The sequence below is a fragment of the Trachypithecus francoisi genome, unplaced genomic scaffold, assembly GCF_009764315.1.
Source record: "Trachypithecus francoisi isolate TF-2019V2 unplaced genomic scaffold, Tfra_2.0 Lachesis_group17, whole genome shotgun sequence".
Lineage (NCBI taxonomy): Eukaryota > Metazoa > Chordata > Mammalia > Primates > Cercopithecidae > Trachypithecus > Trachypithecus francoisi.
In genome coordinates this window covers 64,431,994-64,451,327 of record NW_022681462.1, presented here as the reverse complement: position 1 = coordinate 64,451,327, position 19,334 = coordinate 64,431,994, and the positions used below count along the sequence as shown (strand labels likewise).

The following is a 19,334-nucleotide window of genomic DNA, read 5'->3' as shown; positions in this document are numbered from 1 at the left end:
ATTACAACCCAAAGTACAAAATAAATATCTGTGAGTCCATACTGATTGAAATAAATGATTGAACAAATAAATAAATGGGAGAGAAGAGACAAATTTTCCACAGAGAAGAATTCAAAATAAGTAATGTCAATACGCCCCCTACCCAGCTTCAGGAGGTGAAGCTCAACTTCCTTCTCCCAACCCCCTGAGTGTGGGCTGCACTTAGTGATTTGATTCCAAAGAGTAGAGTATGGAAAAGACAGGAGAGGAAAGTAGCTCCACAGTGGAGAAATCTGGCAAATACAACTTCTAAGCCATGTGATTAACGTTAACATCAACAGTGATAAGTCTTTTTTTTTTTTTGGATGGAGTCTTACTCTGTCCCGCAGGCTGCAGTGGCATGATCTTGGCCATCAGTGGCATGAACCTCCACCTCCTGGATTCAAGTGATTCTTCTGTCTCAGCCTCCTGAGTGGCTGAGATTACAGGTGTGCGCCACCATGCTTGGCTAATTTTTGTATTTTTAGTGGAGACAAGGTCTGACCATGTTGGCTATGCTGGTCTCAAACTCCTGACCTCAAGTGATCTGCCCACCTTGGCCTCCCAAAGTGCTGGGATTATGACGTGAGCCACTGCGCCTAGCCAGTGATAAGTCATATTGACAGCATGTATCCTGGATATGACATGAAGATAATGGCAAACCACCTCAGTGATCTTTCTCCCAAAAACCCATACTCCTAGTCTAACCATTAAAAAAACAAACAGATAAGCCCAAATTGAGGAACTTTCTACAAAATATCTGACCAGTAGTCCTCAAAACTGTTAATACCATCAAAAACATGAGAAACTGTCACAGACCAGAAGAGTCTAAGGAGATATGACATCTAAATGTAATGTGGTAACCTGGATGGGATCCTGGAACAGAAAAAAGACAGTAGGTGAAAACTCGTGGAATCTGAATAAAGTGTGTGGTGTTAACAGTAATGTACCAATTACTTCCTTAGCCATGACAAATGTTGCATACTAACATAAGACAGTAACAATGGGAGAAACTAGGTGAGGGGTGCACAGAAACTTTCTGTATTATCTTAGTAACTTTTCAATATATATAAAACTATTCTTAAGTAAGAAGTTTATTTAAAATGAGACAGTGACTATCAGATTGCACACTGAAACAAAATCAGATATATGTTCTTTACGAGAGACAACTAAAACTTAGAGAGACAGAAAGAATGAACATAAAAGATAAAAAATATTTTCAAGAAATACCAAGCAAATCACCGTATCAATACCAGAAAAAACTAGAATTTAAGCCAAAAGGCATTAACAGCTATCAAAGAGGAAAATACTTAATGATAAAAGGAACAATTCTCCTTAAAAAGCATTACAATCATAAAGATTCTAGCCACTTCATGGATATGCTTCTAACTGCTGCACCAAAATGTATAGAATTAAAGAAGAAATAAGATAAATTCACGTATAGGAGCTTTTGACACACTGCTTATAAAATGACAGATTAAGCAGGTTTTAAAAATCAGTAAGAGTATAGAAGATATAAGTAACACAACAGTCTTCCAAGCACGCAATTCACAAACTACCATACTACCATACCACAAAAATGGCTTCAAAAAATTCTCAAAGAAGGAATATAATTGCAGATTATGTCTCTGGCCACAAAATAACATTATAACAAAATTTAACAATAAGACCTCAACATCAATGTTTAAATTTCAAAAAATAATCAATGGGTTAAAAATAAAATATGAAAATTCTCAAATATTTAAAAGTGGACAACAATGAAAGCACCATGTATGAACTCTTATGGGATGGGACTAAAACGGCATTAAATGAACATTTATGGCTCTAAATATACATATTGAAAGAGAATAAATAATAAAAGATGCATCTAACCACACAGAGATGACTGACAAAATCAAAATTGGTTCTTGGAAAAGCGAATCAAACCGATCAACCTGGGGCTCACTATATGCTTAGTAATAGGTGTTTTGGAGACAGAGCATAAGTAAGGCACAATCCCCGCCCTCCATGAGTTCACCATCTTCTTGGAAACAAAGAATCAGGTGACAGCTAGAACACAAAGCTATATATCACTTACAGTATTGAGGGTTATCGTCAGCATTTTAAGCTAATATACCAGATAATTAGCATCACACCAATCTCCCTGTTGGTCATGGAAACAAAGGCATAACCAATCACTGAATGTTAGGTTCAGTTGGTCCAACCATCTAGCTACTAGCTGGGAGCCCCAGTACAGGCATCCTGAAAAAGGCTCATCTGAATTAGTACTTAAACATTAATGAGGCCGGGCGCGGTGGCTCAAGCCTGTAATCCCAGCACTTTGGGAGGCCGAGACGGGCGGATCACGAGGTCAGGAGATCGAGACCATCCTGGCTAACATGGTGAAACCCCGTCTCTACTAAAAAAGTACAAAAAAACTAGCCGGGCGAGGTGGCGGGCGCCTGTAGTCCCAGCTACTCGGGAGGCTGAGGCAGGAGAATGGCGAGAACCCGGGGGGCGGAGCTTGCAGTGAGCTGAGATCCGGCCACTGCACTCCAGTTCGGGCGACAGAGCAAGACTCCGTCTCAAAAAAAAAAAAAAAACATTAATGAACATAGGAGTTTAACTGGGGATCTTGTGAAAATGCAGATTCTAATTCAAGAGGGTTGAGGTGGCCTAAGATTCTGCATTTCTAACCAGTTCTAAGCAATGCCGATTCTGTGGTCCAGCACCACATTTTGAGTGACAAGGTTCTCTAAACTGTGCCTGACCTCAGGAAATGAGTGCTTACTAACACTCCACAGCAACCTATTGCACCTGTGAAAGGTCAATCATTTTTTTTTTTAAAAAGTGAAAGATGTCGTCAATTCTTAAATATATACAAAAATACCAAAAATATTCACTTGAACATAAATTCTTTGGCAGACTTTTTGGAGTTATTTTGCTTCTTTTTTTAACTGAAATTTTAGATGTTTTTAGGCCTCTACCATCACTCCTGGTCTAACTTCTAACACACACATACAGGTTACCCCCCCATCTCAGTTTCTCTATATGATTTTTAAAATGACCAAACTTACTCTGATCAATGCAGTGATAGTAAGAGTTAACTTCTGAAATGGATAGACAACTGAAAATTATGCATCTCTACTCATGCTCTCATTCGGGAGGGAGAAGTAAAAATTTAGAGAAACAACAAAGGAGGAAAAGCTAGGACAAGGGGAGAGTAACAAAGTAAATCATACATTTTTCCAGAATAGATGAAATGATGATCTTCAAGACACATTTACTGAACAATATAGTCCTTCTCTCTAATGAGGCCGTTGAGCTCTTGGGGGGCAAGGGCATGAGTAAGAGCCTACCACAGCTTAGGGATTACAGGCCAGGGGACACTGTTATTGATTTTCTTCAGAAACCTACCCAACTCGGTACCCCTTTGAGTTGGTGGGTGTGGATTGTAATTACATTTCTAATTTACTCTAACAGTTTCCTTTGAAGAACATCAACTCAAATTTCTAGCATCTTTTTCCTAAATGTACATATTGAACACACATATCCATATGTTCAATCATGAATTTTAATAAATTACTGCCTTGTATCTCTGTTCTCTATATGCACATCTAAAAAACAGACCTGATGACTATTTCAATTTTCTCTCAAACTGATCAATGCATACTTCTTTTCAGTATAAGAAAAATTTGCGGCTGGATGCAGTGGAACACGTCTGTAATCCCAGCACTTTGGGAGGCTGAGGAGGGAGAATTGCTTCAGCCCAACAGTTCAAGATCAGCCTAGGCAACACAGTGTGACTCCATCTCTACAAAAAATTAAATTAAAATAAATAAATAAACAAAATTAAAAAACAGTTTGGAGGCCAGGTGCAGTGGCTCACGCCTGTAATTCCAGCACTTTGGAGGCCCAAGACAGGCAGATCACCTGAGGTCAGGAGTTCTAGATAAGCCTGGCTAACATGGTGAAACGCCATCTCTACTAAGAATACAAAAACTAGCCACGTGTGGTGGTGCATACCTGTAGTCCCTGCTATTTGGCAGGCAGAGTTTGCAGTGAGCCAACATCTCACTACTGCTCTCCAGCCTGGGTGACAAAGTGAGACTCTGTCTCAAAAAACACGAAAAACAAAAACAAAAAACCCTACAAAAAAAAACCCAAAAAACAATTTGGTAATTGGACAAGTAAATGTCTCACATATTTGAAAAAATCAATTAGAAAGCAGGAAACTGAAACTGCATTTCAGAAACATGTTAGATATAAAAATGACTATATATCCTGTAATCTAAGAAGAAAGGGCAAGCATAAAGTCTTTCTGCTATAAATGGACTAAAATTTACATGTAAAAGTCATCTTACTATCTAAATTTTTTTTAAAGGCTTAAGAAGTGAATAAGAAAAAAAAAGTGTCAAACAGCACATGTAAAATGTTAATTATACTGATCTCTTTGAAGATTAACAAAGGTGATGGAATTTTCTGGCACTTGTAAACTCTTCAAAGTCACAACTTTAAAAAAACCTCTTAAATCCATTTGATATTAAAAAAAAAAAACTCCAAACAAACAATCTTAGACCCCTTTTTAGAAATATGATTCTCAGGAAGCTAATGAAAAATGTCCCTCTCACCAGAAATTTTACTTTGTAAAGATTAAAAAGGCATCCCAAATAGAAAAATGAGCAAGATTCTAAATACCTATTCCATATGAACGTGGGTCCATCAGTAAAACATCTGATATCTGATGCCTATACACACCTCAACAACTGCTTCAGAGACCTACCAGTTCAAGACTATAACACACAATCCACTAATTAATAAGGAAAAAAAAGTGGAGGACGAAGCAGGAAGACAACATTTGGCAGAAAAGGTGAACATTTGCAAGTACAAATTTATACCTCAATAATCCCATTCACTTGATGTAGAGAAGGCACAAAATATGCATGTTATTGACAGTAACAAGAGAAATTCAAGTAAGATTTAACTTATGTTTTTTTCAAACATATGCCTTTGTCCAAAACAGAAAAACAATATAATTATATTTAATATAATAGATGTAGTTTTCCTTTTTTTCCCCCAAATAGACAAAGAAAAACACGTGCAAGAATGATTTGACAATTTCTTTTTTTTTTTTTTTTTTTTTTTTGAGATGGAGTCTGGCTCTGCCGCCCAGGCTGGAGTGCCGTGGCCACCTCTCAGCTCACTGCAAGCTCCGCCTCCCGGGTTCACGCCATTCTCCTGTCTCAGCCTCCCGAGTAGCTGGGACTACAGGCGCCCGCCTCGTCGCCCGGCTAGTTTTTTGTATTTTTTAGTAGAGACGGGGTTTCACCGTATTAGCCAGGATGGTCTCGATCTCCTGACCTCGTGATCCGCCCGTCTCGGCCTCCCAAAGTGCTGGGATTACAGGCTTGAGCCACCGCGCCCGGCCTGATTTGACAATTTCTAAAAGCAATAATAAGGATATGCTTTTAAAAGTCTTACTTGTATGCATCATACTACTTTCAGAGTCAAGCAACAGATTTGCTACTGACTTTGACGTTTACATATATGACATCTATATAATATTTAAGGTCCTTTAAAAAATCTTAACATAATTACAGGCTGGGTGCGGTGGCTCACGCCTATAATCCTAGCACTTTAGGAGGCTGAGGTGGATGGACTACCTGAGGATGGGAGTTCAAGACCAGCCTGGCCAACATGGTGAAACCCCGTCTCTACTAAAAAATGCAAAAAATTAGCCAGATGCAGTGGCACACAACTATAATTCCAGCTACTCAGGAGGCTGAGGTGGAGGTTGCAGTAAGCCAAGATCACGCCACTGCACTCTAGGCTGGGCTACAGAGTGAGACTTCCTCTCAAAAAAAAAAAAAAAAAGCATAATTACTATCTCCACCATGTATTTTCAGTACCCATTAGATTTATCCACCAGTTTCCTTTCTGAGGTCTGAATCTGGGAATATGGATAAAGTTTTATGCTCAACTCAAAGAAAAAAATTTTATGTTCTGGGTTAAGTTTTCAGCAGAACCTCTGTTCTTAGAGAAGATTCATTCACACAGCCTCTTGTCCCCAACCCAAGAGGGGATCAATGAAACAGAGAGCAACTGTACCTAGCAATTCATCAGTGCTTCAAGTAAAGAAGTGATAAAATTTTAATTATGTGTTATTTTCCGAAGCTTCCTTAGGTAAATAGAAACTAGAATTTTATTATGCTTTCTGACTCTGGGGAGGGCAGAATTCAGTTTCAGTTATACATCATGAAAGTGGATCAGAAACAGGTTGGAACAAGGACATGAAGCACGTTATAAGAAGCTACGATTTTAAAAGTGAGCTGGCTTATATGTTCACAACACTTTTCCAGCAGAAAGAGAGAAAGAGAGGAAGGAAAGCGCCTCCTTAGTGATTCCAGTCTGAGTTTTGTATCCCCCTACCTTTTCATTTATGCCTATGCACGGCTCACTGTAGAATGCTGAGCCACAACTTCTGCCTGGGTCAGGAATGATTTCTTTTGTGGTTGCTGGTATTTAAAAGAGCTGTATCATGCCTTATCCCACAGGATGATGGGGAAAATCCATAGGGACCATGGAACAAAGGTTCTCAACAGGTTGTCCCTGCCTCCGCCCCCTGCCTCCCCAGAGGACATACGGAAATGTCTAGAGACATTTTTGGTTGTTGTTGTCACAAATGAAGGAGGGGTGCTACCAAACACACCACATTGCACAAGGCAGCCACCCACAACAAAGAATGTCAAGAGTGCCGAGGCTGAGAAACCCTGCTACGGAAGCAAAGGGTGAAAGTGGGTAGCAATACAGAGAAATGCAAGAATGTCATGAACAATAATATGGTCTAAAATAGGAAAAGAGTTGTATTACTTATTTAAACTTTCCTTTAGGCCTGTGTGTTGATTTTACTTCGGGCCTCGGGGGGCTGCCAAATTGGCTATACTCAACCACAGTGCTTTTAAATGGTCAGCTGTGTCCTTAGTAACTCAAATATATTGGGTGCCATAAATATATCTAAGAACTATAGCACAAGTACATAAACTGTGCAATCTCAAATATGCTACCCTAATAAAAACAAAGGTATTACTTTTTGCCTATTCCATCTGCTTATGCTAAAAACAAGTAAAAACAAATAATACTATTTTTATTGGATGAGAACCACCAAACAAATCCCTTCACATTATGGGACCACATACCATCAGATATTTTACAGGGATTCTAGGAAATGACAAAAGTCTGACAGTGTGCCCACTGTGAGATGTTTCCTTGTGTTGCAAAATTTTTAAAGTATATTCAGAATTATCTTCAGTCATATGAAGTCTCAGACAATAAGAGTGGAATGGCTTGGAGGGGATGGAAAGCGTGTCTTCCAAGATGAAAAAAAAAAAAAAAACTTGGAATGTGCTAGATTAATCTATCTAGGAGGATCCTATATCTCCTTTCACTTTATGAACTTCAAATTTCTCCCTTCCCATGATAAAAAGAGTCCTTTGTCTCAGACAGTGTGAGACACTGATTCCTCAAGTTTCCGGTGGGGTCTGAGGGAGAGGATGTAATTCAAAACAAAACAGGTGCAAGGAATAACAACCTGATAGGCAGGAACTCTGCTCTTAAAAATCTGAGCTAACCTCAGCTCTTATAATCTTTAACATGATCTACAGGAAGGCAAAGAACACAGTGACTGACCGGAGGAGCCTCTCTGTGAAATATGATAACAACGTAAAATCAAAATTGCTGAAAATGGACTTACTTCTCTTATGCACTCACATATCAATAGGAATCCTCACGTTTTACAATATTATTTCAATGTACAACATTAATTTTTTTAAACACAGTTTTCTTTAGCTCAAGGTCTTTTACTCACCATCTACATCAGAGATTCTTACATTTTTAATCATAACTCCCTCCACCCCCCACCCGTAGCAGTGGTGGTGGCAGTAGCAGCAAGTATTAATAATAGCAACTAACATTTACTGAGCATTTACTATATACCAGAGACCTTGCTACCCACTTTCCACATATTAACTCACTTAATCTTCACAGCCACCCTATGAGGTCATTTTATTTTCCCATTTACAGAAGAAGTGGAGGCACAGAAATTAAGTAACTCACCCAAAATAGCACAGAATGTAAGCAGCAGAGCTAGGATCTAGAGTCTGGCTCCAGAGTCCGCTCTTACCTACTACCTGAAAGGACCTCTCTGAGCACATGCTCCCAGCTTTTGTGTACTTACTAACTTAGAAATTATATACTATTCTATTAATACATTATGTACATTACATATCAAATGTAAAATAATAACTAAAAGCCAGGTACACCTGTAGTCTCAGCTACTCTGGAGGCTGAGGCAGGGGACCACTGAGCCTGAGAGTTCAAGGCCAGCCTATGCACCACAGTGATACCCCAGTCTCTAACAATAACCATAATAATAATAAAAAAGGATGCGATAAAATAAATAACACACTAACGTATTCTTCCACATACGTTATTGTCTTGCAAACCCCACTTTGAAGGCTACATGCCTACAGAGCCCAAACTGCTTGGCCCAGCATTTGTGGTCTCTCACATGTTGACCTGCACCCACCCTGCCATTCACACATCCTCTCTCCTTGACACAACAGGCTGGTTTGCTCATTGCCTCCTGCAAACACTTTCTGACGCCCTCCTCCATGCCTGGGCTCATACCATGTCCCTTGCCTCAAAAACAGAAAGCTAGTTTCAAGGTTTATCCCAAGGCCCAATGTTCCCCTGAAACCTCTGATCTCTCCAGTCCATCCTGGTCTTGCCTCTCAGATGTGTGATCTCGGCCACATGCTTGGTGCACATAACATGTAGCCATGTATTTCTGGGTAACTGTCTGCAGTGTCAATCGTTTATTTTCCAGGTAGCTCATAAGCTTCTTGAGAGCAGGGAATATGCTATAAATTTTCTTTGTATCCTCCATAGTACCTGACATAGTATGATGTACTTAACTTCTCAATAAATATTTGCTAAACAGAAGAGTAAACATTCTCCACATTTACTCTACATCTCTAAGGCCCAGATCCAGAGGGTTAAGGTAAATGTCATACTAGAAAGCAGAGAAAGTAATATGATGGATACTTTGCTCTTTGCCTAAGCTCATCAGAACCATGACAGACTGACCTTATTCACTATGATTCCAGATGAAAAGGACCTCAGAGTCCCCAGCAATTCTGGCATCTATAGTATGATGAGCTCACTTTAGGGAGCTCTTAAATTTCTAAAGTAATGGCATCCTTCCTGGCCTTGTTTATCCACTACTGCCCACTCTATTGGTACTTTCCTATGGGTAAAGATAGTCTCAAACATGCACTTGGTATACCTGCTTACAGATGTCTGCAGCCAGCAGTTTCAGACGAAAAGATGTCCACCCTTTACCTTTATTCAAAAAATAAGAAACTTTTCCCATGTCCTGTGATGTGATATAATTTGCTCAAACGTTGTTTCCAATGATGACTATTCTGACATGCCAACTGCCCTCCTCTCCTATTTATTCCTGATTCCCCTCAGCCTACTCGTTCTTTTGTCTGCAACAACAATTACTTTCTAACAAACTATCTAATTTACTTATTATATTTACTATAATAAGTTCTGATATATTTTACTGAATGTTTATTTCTTGAACATTTTTTACTGTCTCCTTGCTGCTGGAATATAAGTGCACTGAGAGCAGTAATCTTGGAGGGCAAGGATGTGTCTCTTCTGTTTTCTGATGTAGTCCAAGCACCCAAAACAGTGCTTGGCACGTGCTCAATTAGCAGTTGTCAAATGAATGAATAAACAGATGATATCAAGTCCCATTTTGCCCACAACCCCGAAGGCCCCAGAGAGAATCCTTCTCCCCTGACAATATTCCTTGTCTTCATCCAGAGAAGCAGTGTACAGAGAAGCAGTATACAGAGTTTCTTATACAGAGAAGCAGTATAGTACAGTGGTTAACTACATAAGCTCAAAAGCTTCAAACAACCCTAAGCTTGAATCCCAGTTTTAATCTTGCATAACTTTAGTGAAATCTCACAACCCCTCCTGTTCTCAGTTTTCTCACCAGTAGGATGGGAATAACACCTATCCTCCAGAAGAGGCTCTGGAGGAACTCAGTGACTGGTACATCACACACACACACACACTCTCGCACTAAATATATATATTTCCTCTTTTTGCTATTAATTCCCCTACTCTAATCAACTGACAAATCTCTAAGTTCCACATGCCCCTGACTGATTCTCTGAGTTCTGAGCACTTCAAAACAGCAGTACATTGCCTGGGGAATAATGACAGTGCAGTACAGTCAATGCTCCAGAACCTGGCAGCTCAGAGATGTCTCCAACACCCAGCAAAAGCTCCCTAAGTAACAGACACTAAATAAAAGCATTTGGATGTTTATAAGGAAGGGATTAATTCATCTTCAAAAGTAGCATTTTAATTAAAAATGACTTTTCTGGGCTTATATCCAGAAAGGAATATATTGCCAAAAGGTAAGATTTAACAAGGTTTAGTTCTTTCTTTAGGTTTTTTTTTTTTCTTTTTTAAGAGCCCAGTACTTCCCAATCCTTTTCACATCAAGGCACACATAGAAAGTAATCTTTCTTTGGCACTCTGGGATAAAACCGACGATGCTGCTCCCAGCTGCAGGTGACTGCCTAGAGGCTCCAGCCCTGCCAGGTCACACTCAGACTCCCTGAGAGCTGAAGGAATCGATAAATGCCTTGGCACATCCATAGCCACACCACTGGAGAAACTCTGCCTTAACACTTTTTGGACTGGGGGCCTAGCAACTTAGATTTTTCTTCTTTCACACTAACACAAGTTCTCAAAAAGAAAGAATAAATCTGGCCACCTGACAAGAGTGAGCATTTTCTTCAAATGATGACTCATTCCAGAAAAAAAGCACACAGACCAGAAATCCACCTATAACTTACAACATCAGCATAGTTTCACGCTTTTCTTTTTGATTTTCCATTCTGAAATAATATTTTCGAGGCATAAAACAAACAACAATGGAGATGGTAAACATCTTAGGTCGCCAAATGGAATCTATCAAGAAATGTTCCATTTCTGGACAGCTGGACCATTTTATGTTTCACAATTTTGTACTTTTAAGAAATATAAATGATATTAAAATTCTTAAAGCACTAAGACATTGTCTCATATGATTACATTTTTAAAAGATGGAAATGATAATTCTTTTATATTTAATCACAAGTTTTGATGTCACAGCAATATTAATAGAAATATATATACATATCTTTTCTATAAATGTTCATTTGCTTCCTTATTTAAGAAACTCCAGTAGAGTTGACACTTAAGGCTACCTCTGTCACTGATTTTCTACTTGCTTCCACTGCTCTCGTCTGTAGCATAGACTGAAGGGTGATTGGTACCATCCCTGCTTCTTGCACAGTGATTCCTTCATACAACTAGCTGGCCGAATTAGCCTACCTTTACTTCTTTCTTTGTTTTCTGGTTTTCTTCCCGTAAAGGTAATGCCAAGGTCTACTCCAATTTCGGTCTTCATCTGTCCCATCCAGCCCAACACTACTGTTCCCATCATGTAAAGATTCTGACCCTATAGCAAACACAGAGTATATCGGGATGTTCCAGACTCAAGCAGAAATGGCCTCAGTTTCAGTCTCCTTTTATGCCTGATGCCCTGTCTGGCATTGTATCTTCTGTCTCCTCTTCATTTCTGTTACTCATATGATCCCTGGTCCCTGAGGGCTCACTTGGCTTCTAATCCACAGCTCTCTTTAAGTTTGCCTCAAAGGCAAACGCCTTATGTTTTTACCAGTGCCTAGAACAGGGTAAGCAAGCTACAGTGTCTGCTGAATTAAATTCAGTCCTGACCACCTTCTCATGGTCCTATCAGTTCCTAGATCTAGGATCCGTAACTCCTATGGTTACCCAAGTTTGAGAGGTTTTGTCAGACCCTTAAGGATGATAGAAGGTATGGCAACTATAGACTTGGCTATAGCCTAGGTCCCAAGGGAGGATCTGTATTTCCAGATACAGATTTAGTAGCATTAAATGGAAGACCAAAGAGAAATGATGACAGAGAGATGAGAAGAGAGGGGAGGGTACAATATACCTTTTACGGGTCACAGCTTCCCTGGGTTTCACTGACTTCTTCTGTCTCAATAACACAAATAGATTTACTTTGTTTCCACTGTATCATAACATACTAAATTAGATTTAAGGAGAGCAACTGAGTGATAAAGTTTATCTTTAGATGGATTCTTGGTTTCTTCTCCTTAGCCATAAAAAGTTGTTATTCACATCAGAGGCAGCACATTCTAAAGAAAATAGGAACACAGGCTTTGGAGTTTAATATGTTATCTCAGCCGGGCGCGGTGGCTCACACCTGTAATCCCAACACTTTGGGAGGCTGAGGTAGGGGGATTGCTTGAGGTCAGGAGTTCCATACCAGCCTGGCCAACATGGTGAAACCCAGTCTCTACTAAAAACACAAAAATTGGCCGGGCGTGGTGGCGGGCGCTTGTAATCCAAGCTACTCGGGAGGCTAAGGCAGGAGAATTGCTTAAACCCAGGAGGCAGAGGTTGCAGTGAGCTGAGATGGCGCCACTGCACTCCAGCCTGGGCGACAGAGTGAGACTCTGTCTCAAAAGAAAAAAAAAAAAAAAAGAGCTAAATTAAAGAGCAATAGATCACCTTTTATTTGTACATAACAACAACAACAACAACAAAAACCCAAAATAGACAAGAAATGAAAAAACTGAAAATTCAAACTCTTATTTCAAATGGTAGACATTTTCTTATGAATCACCCAAAATGTGAGTTAAGTACCCAAGAATCAGAATAAACCCTTCCTCATGATTGTTGGCCACGCTCCTCCTCAATATAAGAATTTTCTGAACTCCAATATGATCTCGAGAGTGACAAGCAACCTAGTAATAATGTTAAGTCCCCAACATGAAGAGTTTCGGCAACAAAAACAGAAGGTTAATTCTACTTAAAAGACACAGCAGCCCTGCTAGTGATGTTCCCAAATGAGGTAATGTCCACGGCTCTTATCTAGCCTTTATTGAGATTTAATGTCATTTACCCCTGGCTCTCATGAATCTGCTGCATAACCTCACCTTTTCTAATGTGTGTTACTTCTAACCATCTCAAACAGCAATTATGAACCTCTGGTTTTTAAAACGATTAAGAAATGAATCCCACATGTTCTTTTTTTGCAAGTGTTATTTGAGTCTTTATTCCATAGTCCCAGAAAATTCAGAGATCAGCTTATTTCTTGTTTTCAAGGTATACTATAGAAATACTCTGAGATTTTATATATTTATGTAAACATTTTCAAAGCGGTCAAAATGTATAATTCAAGAAAATGTTCTGTGAAAGAATTTGTTTTCTGACTACAAAATGATTTCCTGCTTTTGAAAAAAATAACAACTTTATATTTACTTAGCTGGCTCTGGAGATCCCATGGAGATGATCATTCCTTTCAATCCCTAACACCTCTTTTCCAGGTGCAGGCTTTTTAATGATTTCAAAGGTAGCTTTATGTGGAGAGGAATCTATAAGATGTAGAAAGGAAAAAGAAAAAGAGCCCTTCCCAACTTAACCCCTTATGCTTTCCCCATAAAGAACCGCAGGATGGACAGAACTAGGACAACACAGGTGTGACACTCAAATGGACATGCCAGAAAGACTTTCCGCGTCCCTTTGACTTCTTTTTCTGAACCAGGGTAAATTAACCTTGATAAAGGTAGGAATCTGCCTGACAAACATGAATACGATACCCAACACCCACATTTGCTGGCTTTTATTCAACAAGCCCTTCATCTCACCAACCCTTAGGAACAAGAGCAACAGCCACAGCAAACCCAGAGTTCTAGGGTTTTACCCTTTCCACAGGATTTCACATTTTATCTAGCAGAAGAAGTAAACTTGAGACTATCAAAAGCAGCCCAGAGGCAGAGCAAAAGACCATGTTTTGTTGCTGGGCAGACTGGTGAAACCCAGCCAGAACTGTCAGTAGTGTGTATGGGAAACAAGGCTGGGAGGCTCATTTGCACAACTGATGAGAGAGCCCAAGAAGCAACTCCAACCAAACTATTTGGACAAAGTTCAGCCAAGAGTGGATCTTCAGTAAAGAAAATCTGATGGCTTATCCATTTGACAAGCTAGGCCTTCCTTCTAACTCAGATATAGTTTACACTTTGGAAAGGCTGTTCTATATTCCTCATTATTCCAGCCCTGCTCTTTCGAAGAATCAGCAGAGTCTGACACAATCAAGAGATATAAATTTTGAGGCAGAGCAAATAATTTTTGGGTTACAATGGTCCATCTTTAAGACCAAGACAATAACCCCTGCCCCTCTCTTCATCACAGGGATGTAGTGAGAACTCAAGGGAGATGAGTGCTCAAGAGCTGATATTAAAGAAGCGACCTAAGACCCATAATGTATGTAACATAGACTAGATGATCTCAAACTGCAGTCTGGGGCAGTGCAATCTTTTCAAGAGGTCCCCAAGACAAATTATTTTCAAGTGATGCCTAGAAAATAGTTTCCTCTTTTACTCTCATTCTCTCATGAGTGTACATTGGAGTTTGCTAGAGGCTACAAGGTGTGTGAGAATGTCATTATTTTGATGACTAATGCAATATGTACTTGTGAGTCCTTGTGTTTAAATATTTTCTCAAGTTTACTTTTTTTTTTTTTGAGATAGAGTCTCACTCTGCCGCCCAGGCTGGAGGGCAGTGGCATGATCTCGGCACACTGCAACCTCTGCCTCTGGGGTTCAAGCAATTCTCGTGCCTCATCCTTCCAAGTTGAGTAGCTGGGACTATAGGCATGTACCACCACACAGTTAATTTATGTATTTTTAGTGGAGATGGGGTTTCGCCATGTTGGCCAGGCTCGTCCTGAATTCCTGGCCTCAACTGATCTGTTCAGCTCAGCCTCCCAAAGTGCTGGGATTATAGGCAGGAGCCACCACCCCGGCCTGTCTCAAGTTTACTTTCTAATTGAATTATTGATAGACAAAACTCTCTGGGACCCGTAATAGCTTTTAACAGTCTAAAGAGGTTCTGAGACAAATTTGAAAACTGCCAACCTAGAACTTCAGTCCCACCCAAACCAGCAGTTCCCACTCGGGGGCTACCTTCTCACCCACTGGGAGCCTTTATGCTGCTCTCTTTGCATGGGAGACTCCTTCCCTTTCTTTACTTGGCTAACTTCTTCAGTCTCTGCTTAGATGTTGCTTCCTCTGGGACATTTTCCTCGATTTCCCAGAGGAGCCTGGTGGCCCTGCTATGTGTTTACCCAGCACTTAGTGCACTACATTGTGATTGCCTATTTTCTGGTACTTTTTTGTCCTTGGCTCCTTCAAGGCAAAAACTGACTTACTTGCTATTATGACTGTGACACAGTGGTATGCAGTAGGCATTCAGTAAATATTTGTTGAATATAGAAAACAATCAAGGAACGGCCAGGCACAGTGGCTCATGTCCATAATCCCGGCACTTTGGGAGGCCAAGGTGGGCAGATCATTTGAGGTCAGGAGTTCGAGACCAGCCTGGTCAACATGGTGAAACCCAATCTCTACTAAAAATACAAAAACTGGTGACTGTGGGAACAGTGGGGGTGCAGAAAGCTCATAATTCCAACGTCTCAGAAGGCTGAGGCACAAGAATGGCTTGAACCCAGGAGGCAGAGTTTGCAGTGAGCCGAGACTGCACCACTGCACTCCTGCCTGGGCAACAGAGTAAGACCCTGTCTCAAAAAAAACAAAAAAAAGAAAAAGAAAAAGATAGTTCTATCTTGCATTCTTATTACCTAGGGAGAATGAGTTATGAAATAACTAGTTTTCATTATAGTACAGGTTTATTAAAATTAATAATAATAATGACTATCTATATATCTTGTGGTGTACCAGGCACTATTCTAAGCATGTTGTATGTATTAACTCCCTTAGTGTTCACAGAGTCCCTATGAGGTATAGGCTACTATTATCCTTATTTCAAAAACGAAGACATGGATGTATAAGTAATGAGGGGTAGATCTGAGATTCACACCCAGGCTGTCTGGCTCCAGAGTTTCATCTTGTTAATCACTCCACACACTGCCTGCCACATCAGCAGTGTCGATCTCAGGCTTATAACATGTATTGAGATCTCAAGGCCATCTCTCAACTCTGTTCATAAACCGGGAACATGACCTGACATTTATATTCCACCCCTAACCCTATGCCTGTGTGAGCAACTCTACCAGCCATTTGAACACAAGACCTCACCAATACTACCTGTCTTCAAGTTAGGGTTGAAATAGGGCAGTTTCAGTAAAAAGTCTCTTTGTATGTTACTCTTTTCTAGAATAAATGTTAGGTTAAAAACAATAAACTTGTACATTTGTTCAAAATAATAAGGTTTTTTGGTAGCACAGAGAAAACAGGAAAGGTTCAATACTTCCATGTACTAAGGTGCTGTGCCACAGGGCAAAGTCTCCCTGATGTGTATAACTCTTCCTGTGCCTCTTAGGCTAACCTCTCTCAAGGTATGCTTTCAGTTTTACTCTGAATAGGTAGTAGCCCAGAATGTTTTGCAGGCATACTTGATGGAAAAGACAAAGTTTTATTTGGCTTACAGAGGTAAGGCCAAGTGGGAGAAAGTATGCTGTAGAAAACACGGGATTTATTGCAAAAGATAACCTGAGAGAATCACAGTGTAACACTGTAGTGATATTTGGGATGAAAAAAGCGTAACTAGGAGATACCTGATCTTTCAGAAGTAGAAAAAAAGTTCTACAAATAAAGTTAAGAGGCTGTGTATCAAATCTTCACCAGCTAACAGTACATGAGAAACCAGAGTTCATCTTATGCTGTTTGACAGAAGTCACACAAAGCAACTTTACTTACCTGGAGAAGTGTCCCATGAATATGGTTTTGCCGGAAACACTGGTCAGTGCAGCTGGGGAGTGTGGCCAATAGAGTTCGAATGGTATTAGGAATGTGATCTATCATAACAAATGGGACCAAGGCACGAGCTGCCATTTCACGGGAGTGATAGACAGGTGAGTGACCACACCTGGGGAGAAATAAAAACACAAGACCATTCAACAGTCATCTCTACATCTGTCTTTGTATATACTTACATTCTATCTAGCATGGGCTGGAACATTCAGGGGCTAGGGGGAGAGAGGAGTTGCTCCTTATTCCAAATGATGTTTTGGATCTGCATTAGTTCTACAGGTGACTTCGCTTTGGTTAAAAACATCGTTAGCATCTATAATTCTTTATCATGGAGATTAAACAGAGGCAGGCTTGAGAATAACACAATAAACAGGTAGTAGTGAAAAACAACTTACTTGTTAACTATTTATTGGGTATTTATGATAAGCAAAAGCACCATAAGTGCCATAAAAAGTAAGAGAGTCACCATTGTCTTTGAAGAGCCCATACTCTGGTTGGCCAGAGGAAAAGTATATTTGAAAAAATGACCAAAAGTACGAGACAGTATAAGAAAAGTGAGAAGCAAGTGACCTTGACATTATGACTATAGAAAATCAGAAGAAGGATGGAACTCAGGAAAGCAAGCATGATTCAAGTAGGCCAAGAAAGATCTGAAGTCATTTCAACCAAGGGCAAAGTGGTATAAAGCAAGACTAGAAATACTCAAGGTGTAGGTAGATGTGTTTGAATAATGCAGAGGTTCATGAATAACAGTAAAAGTTAAGGTTGAGAAGTGGGTCAGGCCATACTGGGGAGTACCACAAATAGCATAGTACATGGTCTGAACTAATTGTTAAGAGAACAAGAGATGGACCTTCAAATCACCAAATCCTTGCCTCTGGGCTGACTCATACCCAAAGAGCTGGAATAAAAGCCAGTTCTTAAATAGTGAAAGTCCTGGACAAGTGTTATTTTGAGATTCTAGAAAGTCATTGTAAAGGCAGGTCATCTACAAGCCTTTCAACTTCATAAACACTCAGAACCTGAAAGGCCATAACTATTTTGTTGAAACTGTGCACTTTAAAGCCTCCACAGATATGAGATTGATTGATTAAGAGCAAAGTAAAAGTCTTCACAGATATGAGATTGACAGGAAAGTCCAATATGCTAAGTACCAGCTTAAGTAAGTTCTTGACTAGAACGCTCAAGACTTCATGATTTTTCATCCAATTAAAAAGTAACTCAACTTACAGAAATGTCTTAGATTACAAGAATAGGGAAGGTCAGAAGATGGTAGACTCTGCAGGGGAAAAGAGATGGCCTCTTGACTTTCTTCAAAATTAATCTGTGTTCATGAAGGAATTACTTGGTAAGAATTAGGCCATTAGGGCTACATGGCCATGTTGGCTCAGTAAGTAGAGGGACAGGGCCCTACAATAGCAATGTTTCTAATACCTTAGAGGTTATTATTATTATTGCCAATGTTTATTCTAATATGCCAAAAGAAATACAGATATAATTTCTGTACAAATAGAATAGTCGGAGCAGAATTTCATCATGGTGTTGGGGGAGGTAGGGGAAGAGGAGAAAGAAGTATGGGGTGGGTTTAAAAAAAAAAAAAAAAAATGCTATTTTTCCCCCTAAGACAGTTAGGTCTGTCAGGTAGGTCCTGCAGGACAGTTTCAGGATGGAGAAGAGGTCACCCCATATTATCTGTGGGAAAACAGAGAGCTATGGTTACAGTAGTTGTGACAGTTCCCACAACTCATCCATTTTCTCACTTATTCTTTTTAAATGATTAAATGTTTCATCTGTAACTGGCAAATGCAGAAAAACGTTTGCTTTGGTCTATAGGAAATGATGAGGGTGGGGTCAGGGAGAAACTTCATTTGATTAAAAAAAAAAACTCTGAAAATGTTTTGAGATTTAATTAGCAAATCACCTCACTTAGTATGGCACAGTCATTTGTTGGAAGCTTCCCCTTCCGTCTGTCACCCACCTCTCCAATGCACACACTTTGTGTTGCAGTGTGTTTTATGTTACCAAAAGGGCTCTTGTATACAAATGTTTCTTTTCAAATACAAATAACTCTGACATGGTTACAGATGTTTAGTTTCCAATTAGCAGTGACTGTACACTAAAGAATGCCCCTCCTTTTGCTCCTGACTTTTGTAAATGATGATTTCCCAAAGGATTCTGGCATCCATGCAAGAGGAAGAATGGAAAGTGGGAAAAGTGCCAGTATTTTCTGCTTTTGGATACCCTGTGTTAGGGTAGTTTCCAAATGCACACAACAAGGTTAAAAAGCAAAACAAAACTTCTCCTCAAAAAAGTAACACAATTACCAAAAAAGGAGCCAATTCTTGAAGTAATATTTAATTAAGTAACATTCATTATAATGCAATGGTT

General features: G+C 39.7%; 1 protein-coding gene across 9 annotated transcripts in view; it reads right to left on the bottom strand.

Moving 5' to 3' along the window:
• Positions 1–19,334, bottom strand: part of THADA (THADA armadillo repeat containing) — a 366,170-nt gene that overhangs the window by 154,847 nt on the left and 191,989 nt on the right. For all 9 annotated transcript variants that reach the window (XM_033175863.1, XM_033175871.1, XM_033175868.1 and 6 more), the window contains one exon: positions 16,893–17,061. In XM_033175863.1, the coding sequence (XP_033031754.1) occupies positions 16,893–17,061 (169 nt within the window). The remainder of the gene's footprint in view (positions 1–16,892; positions 17,062–19,334) is intronic.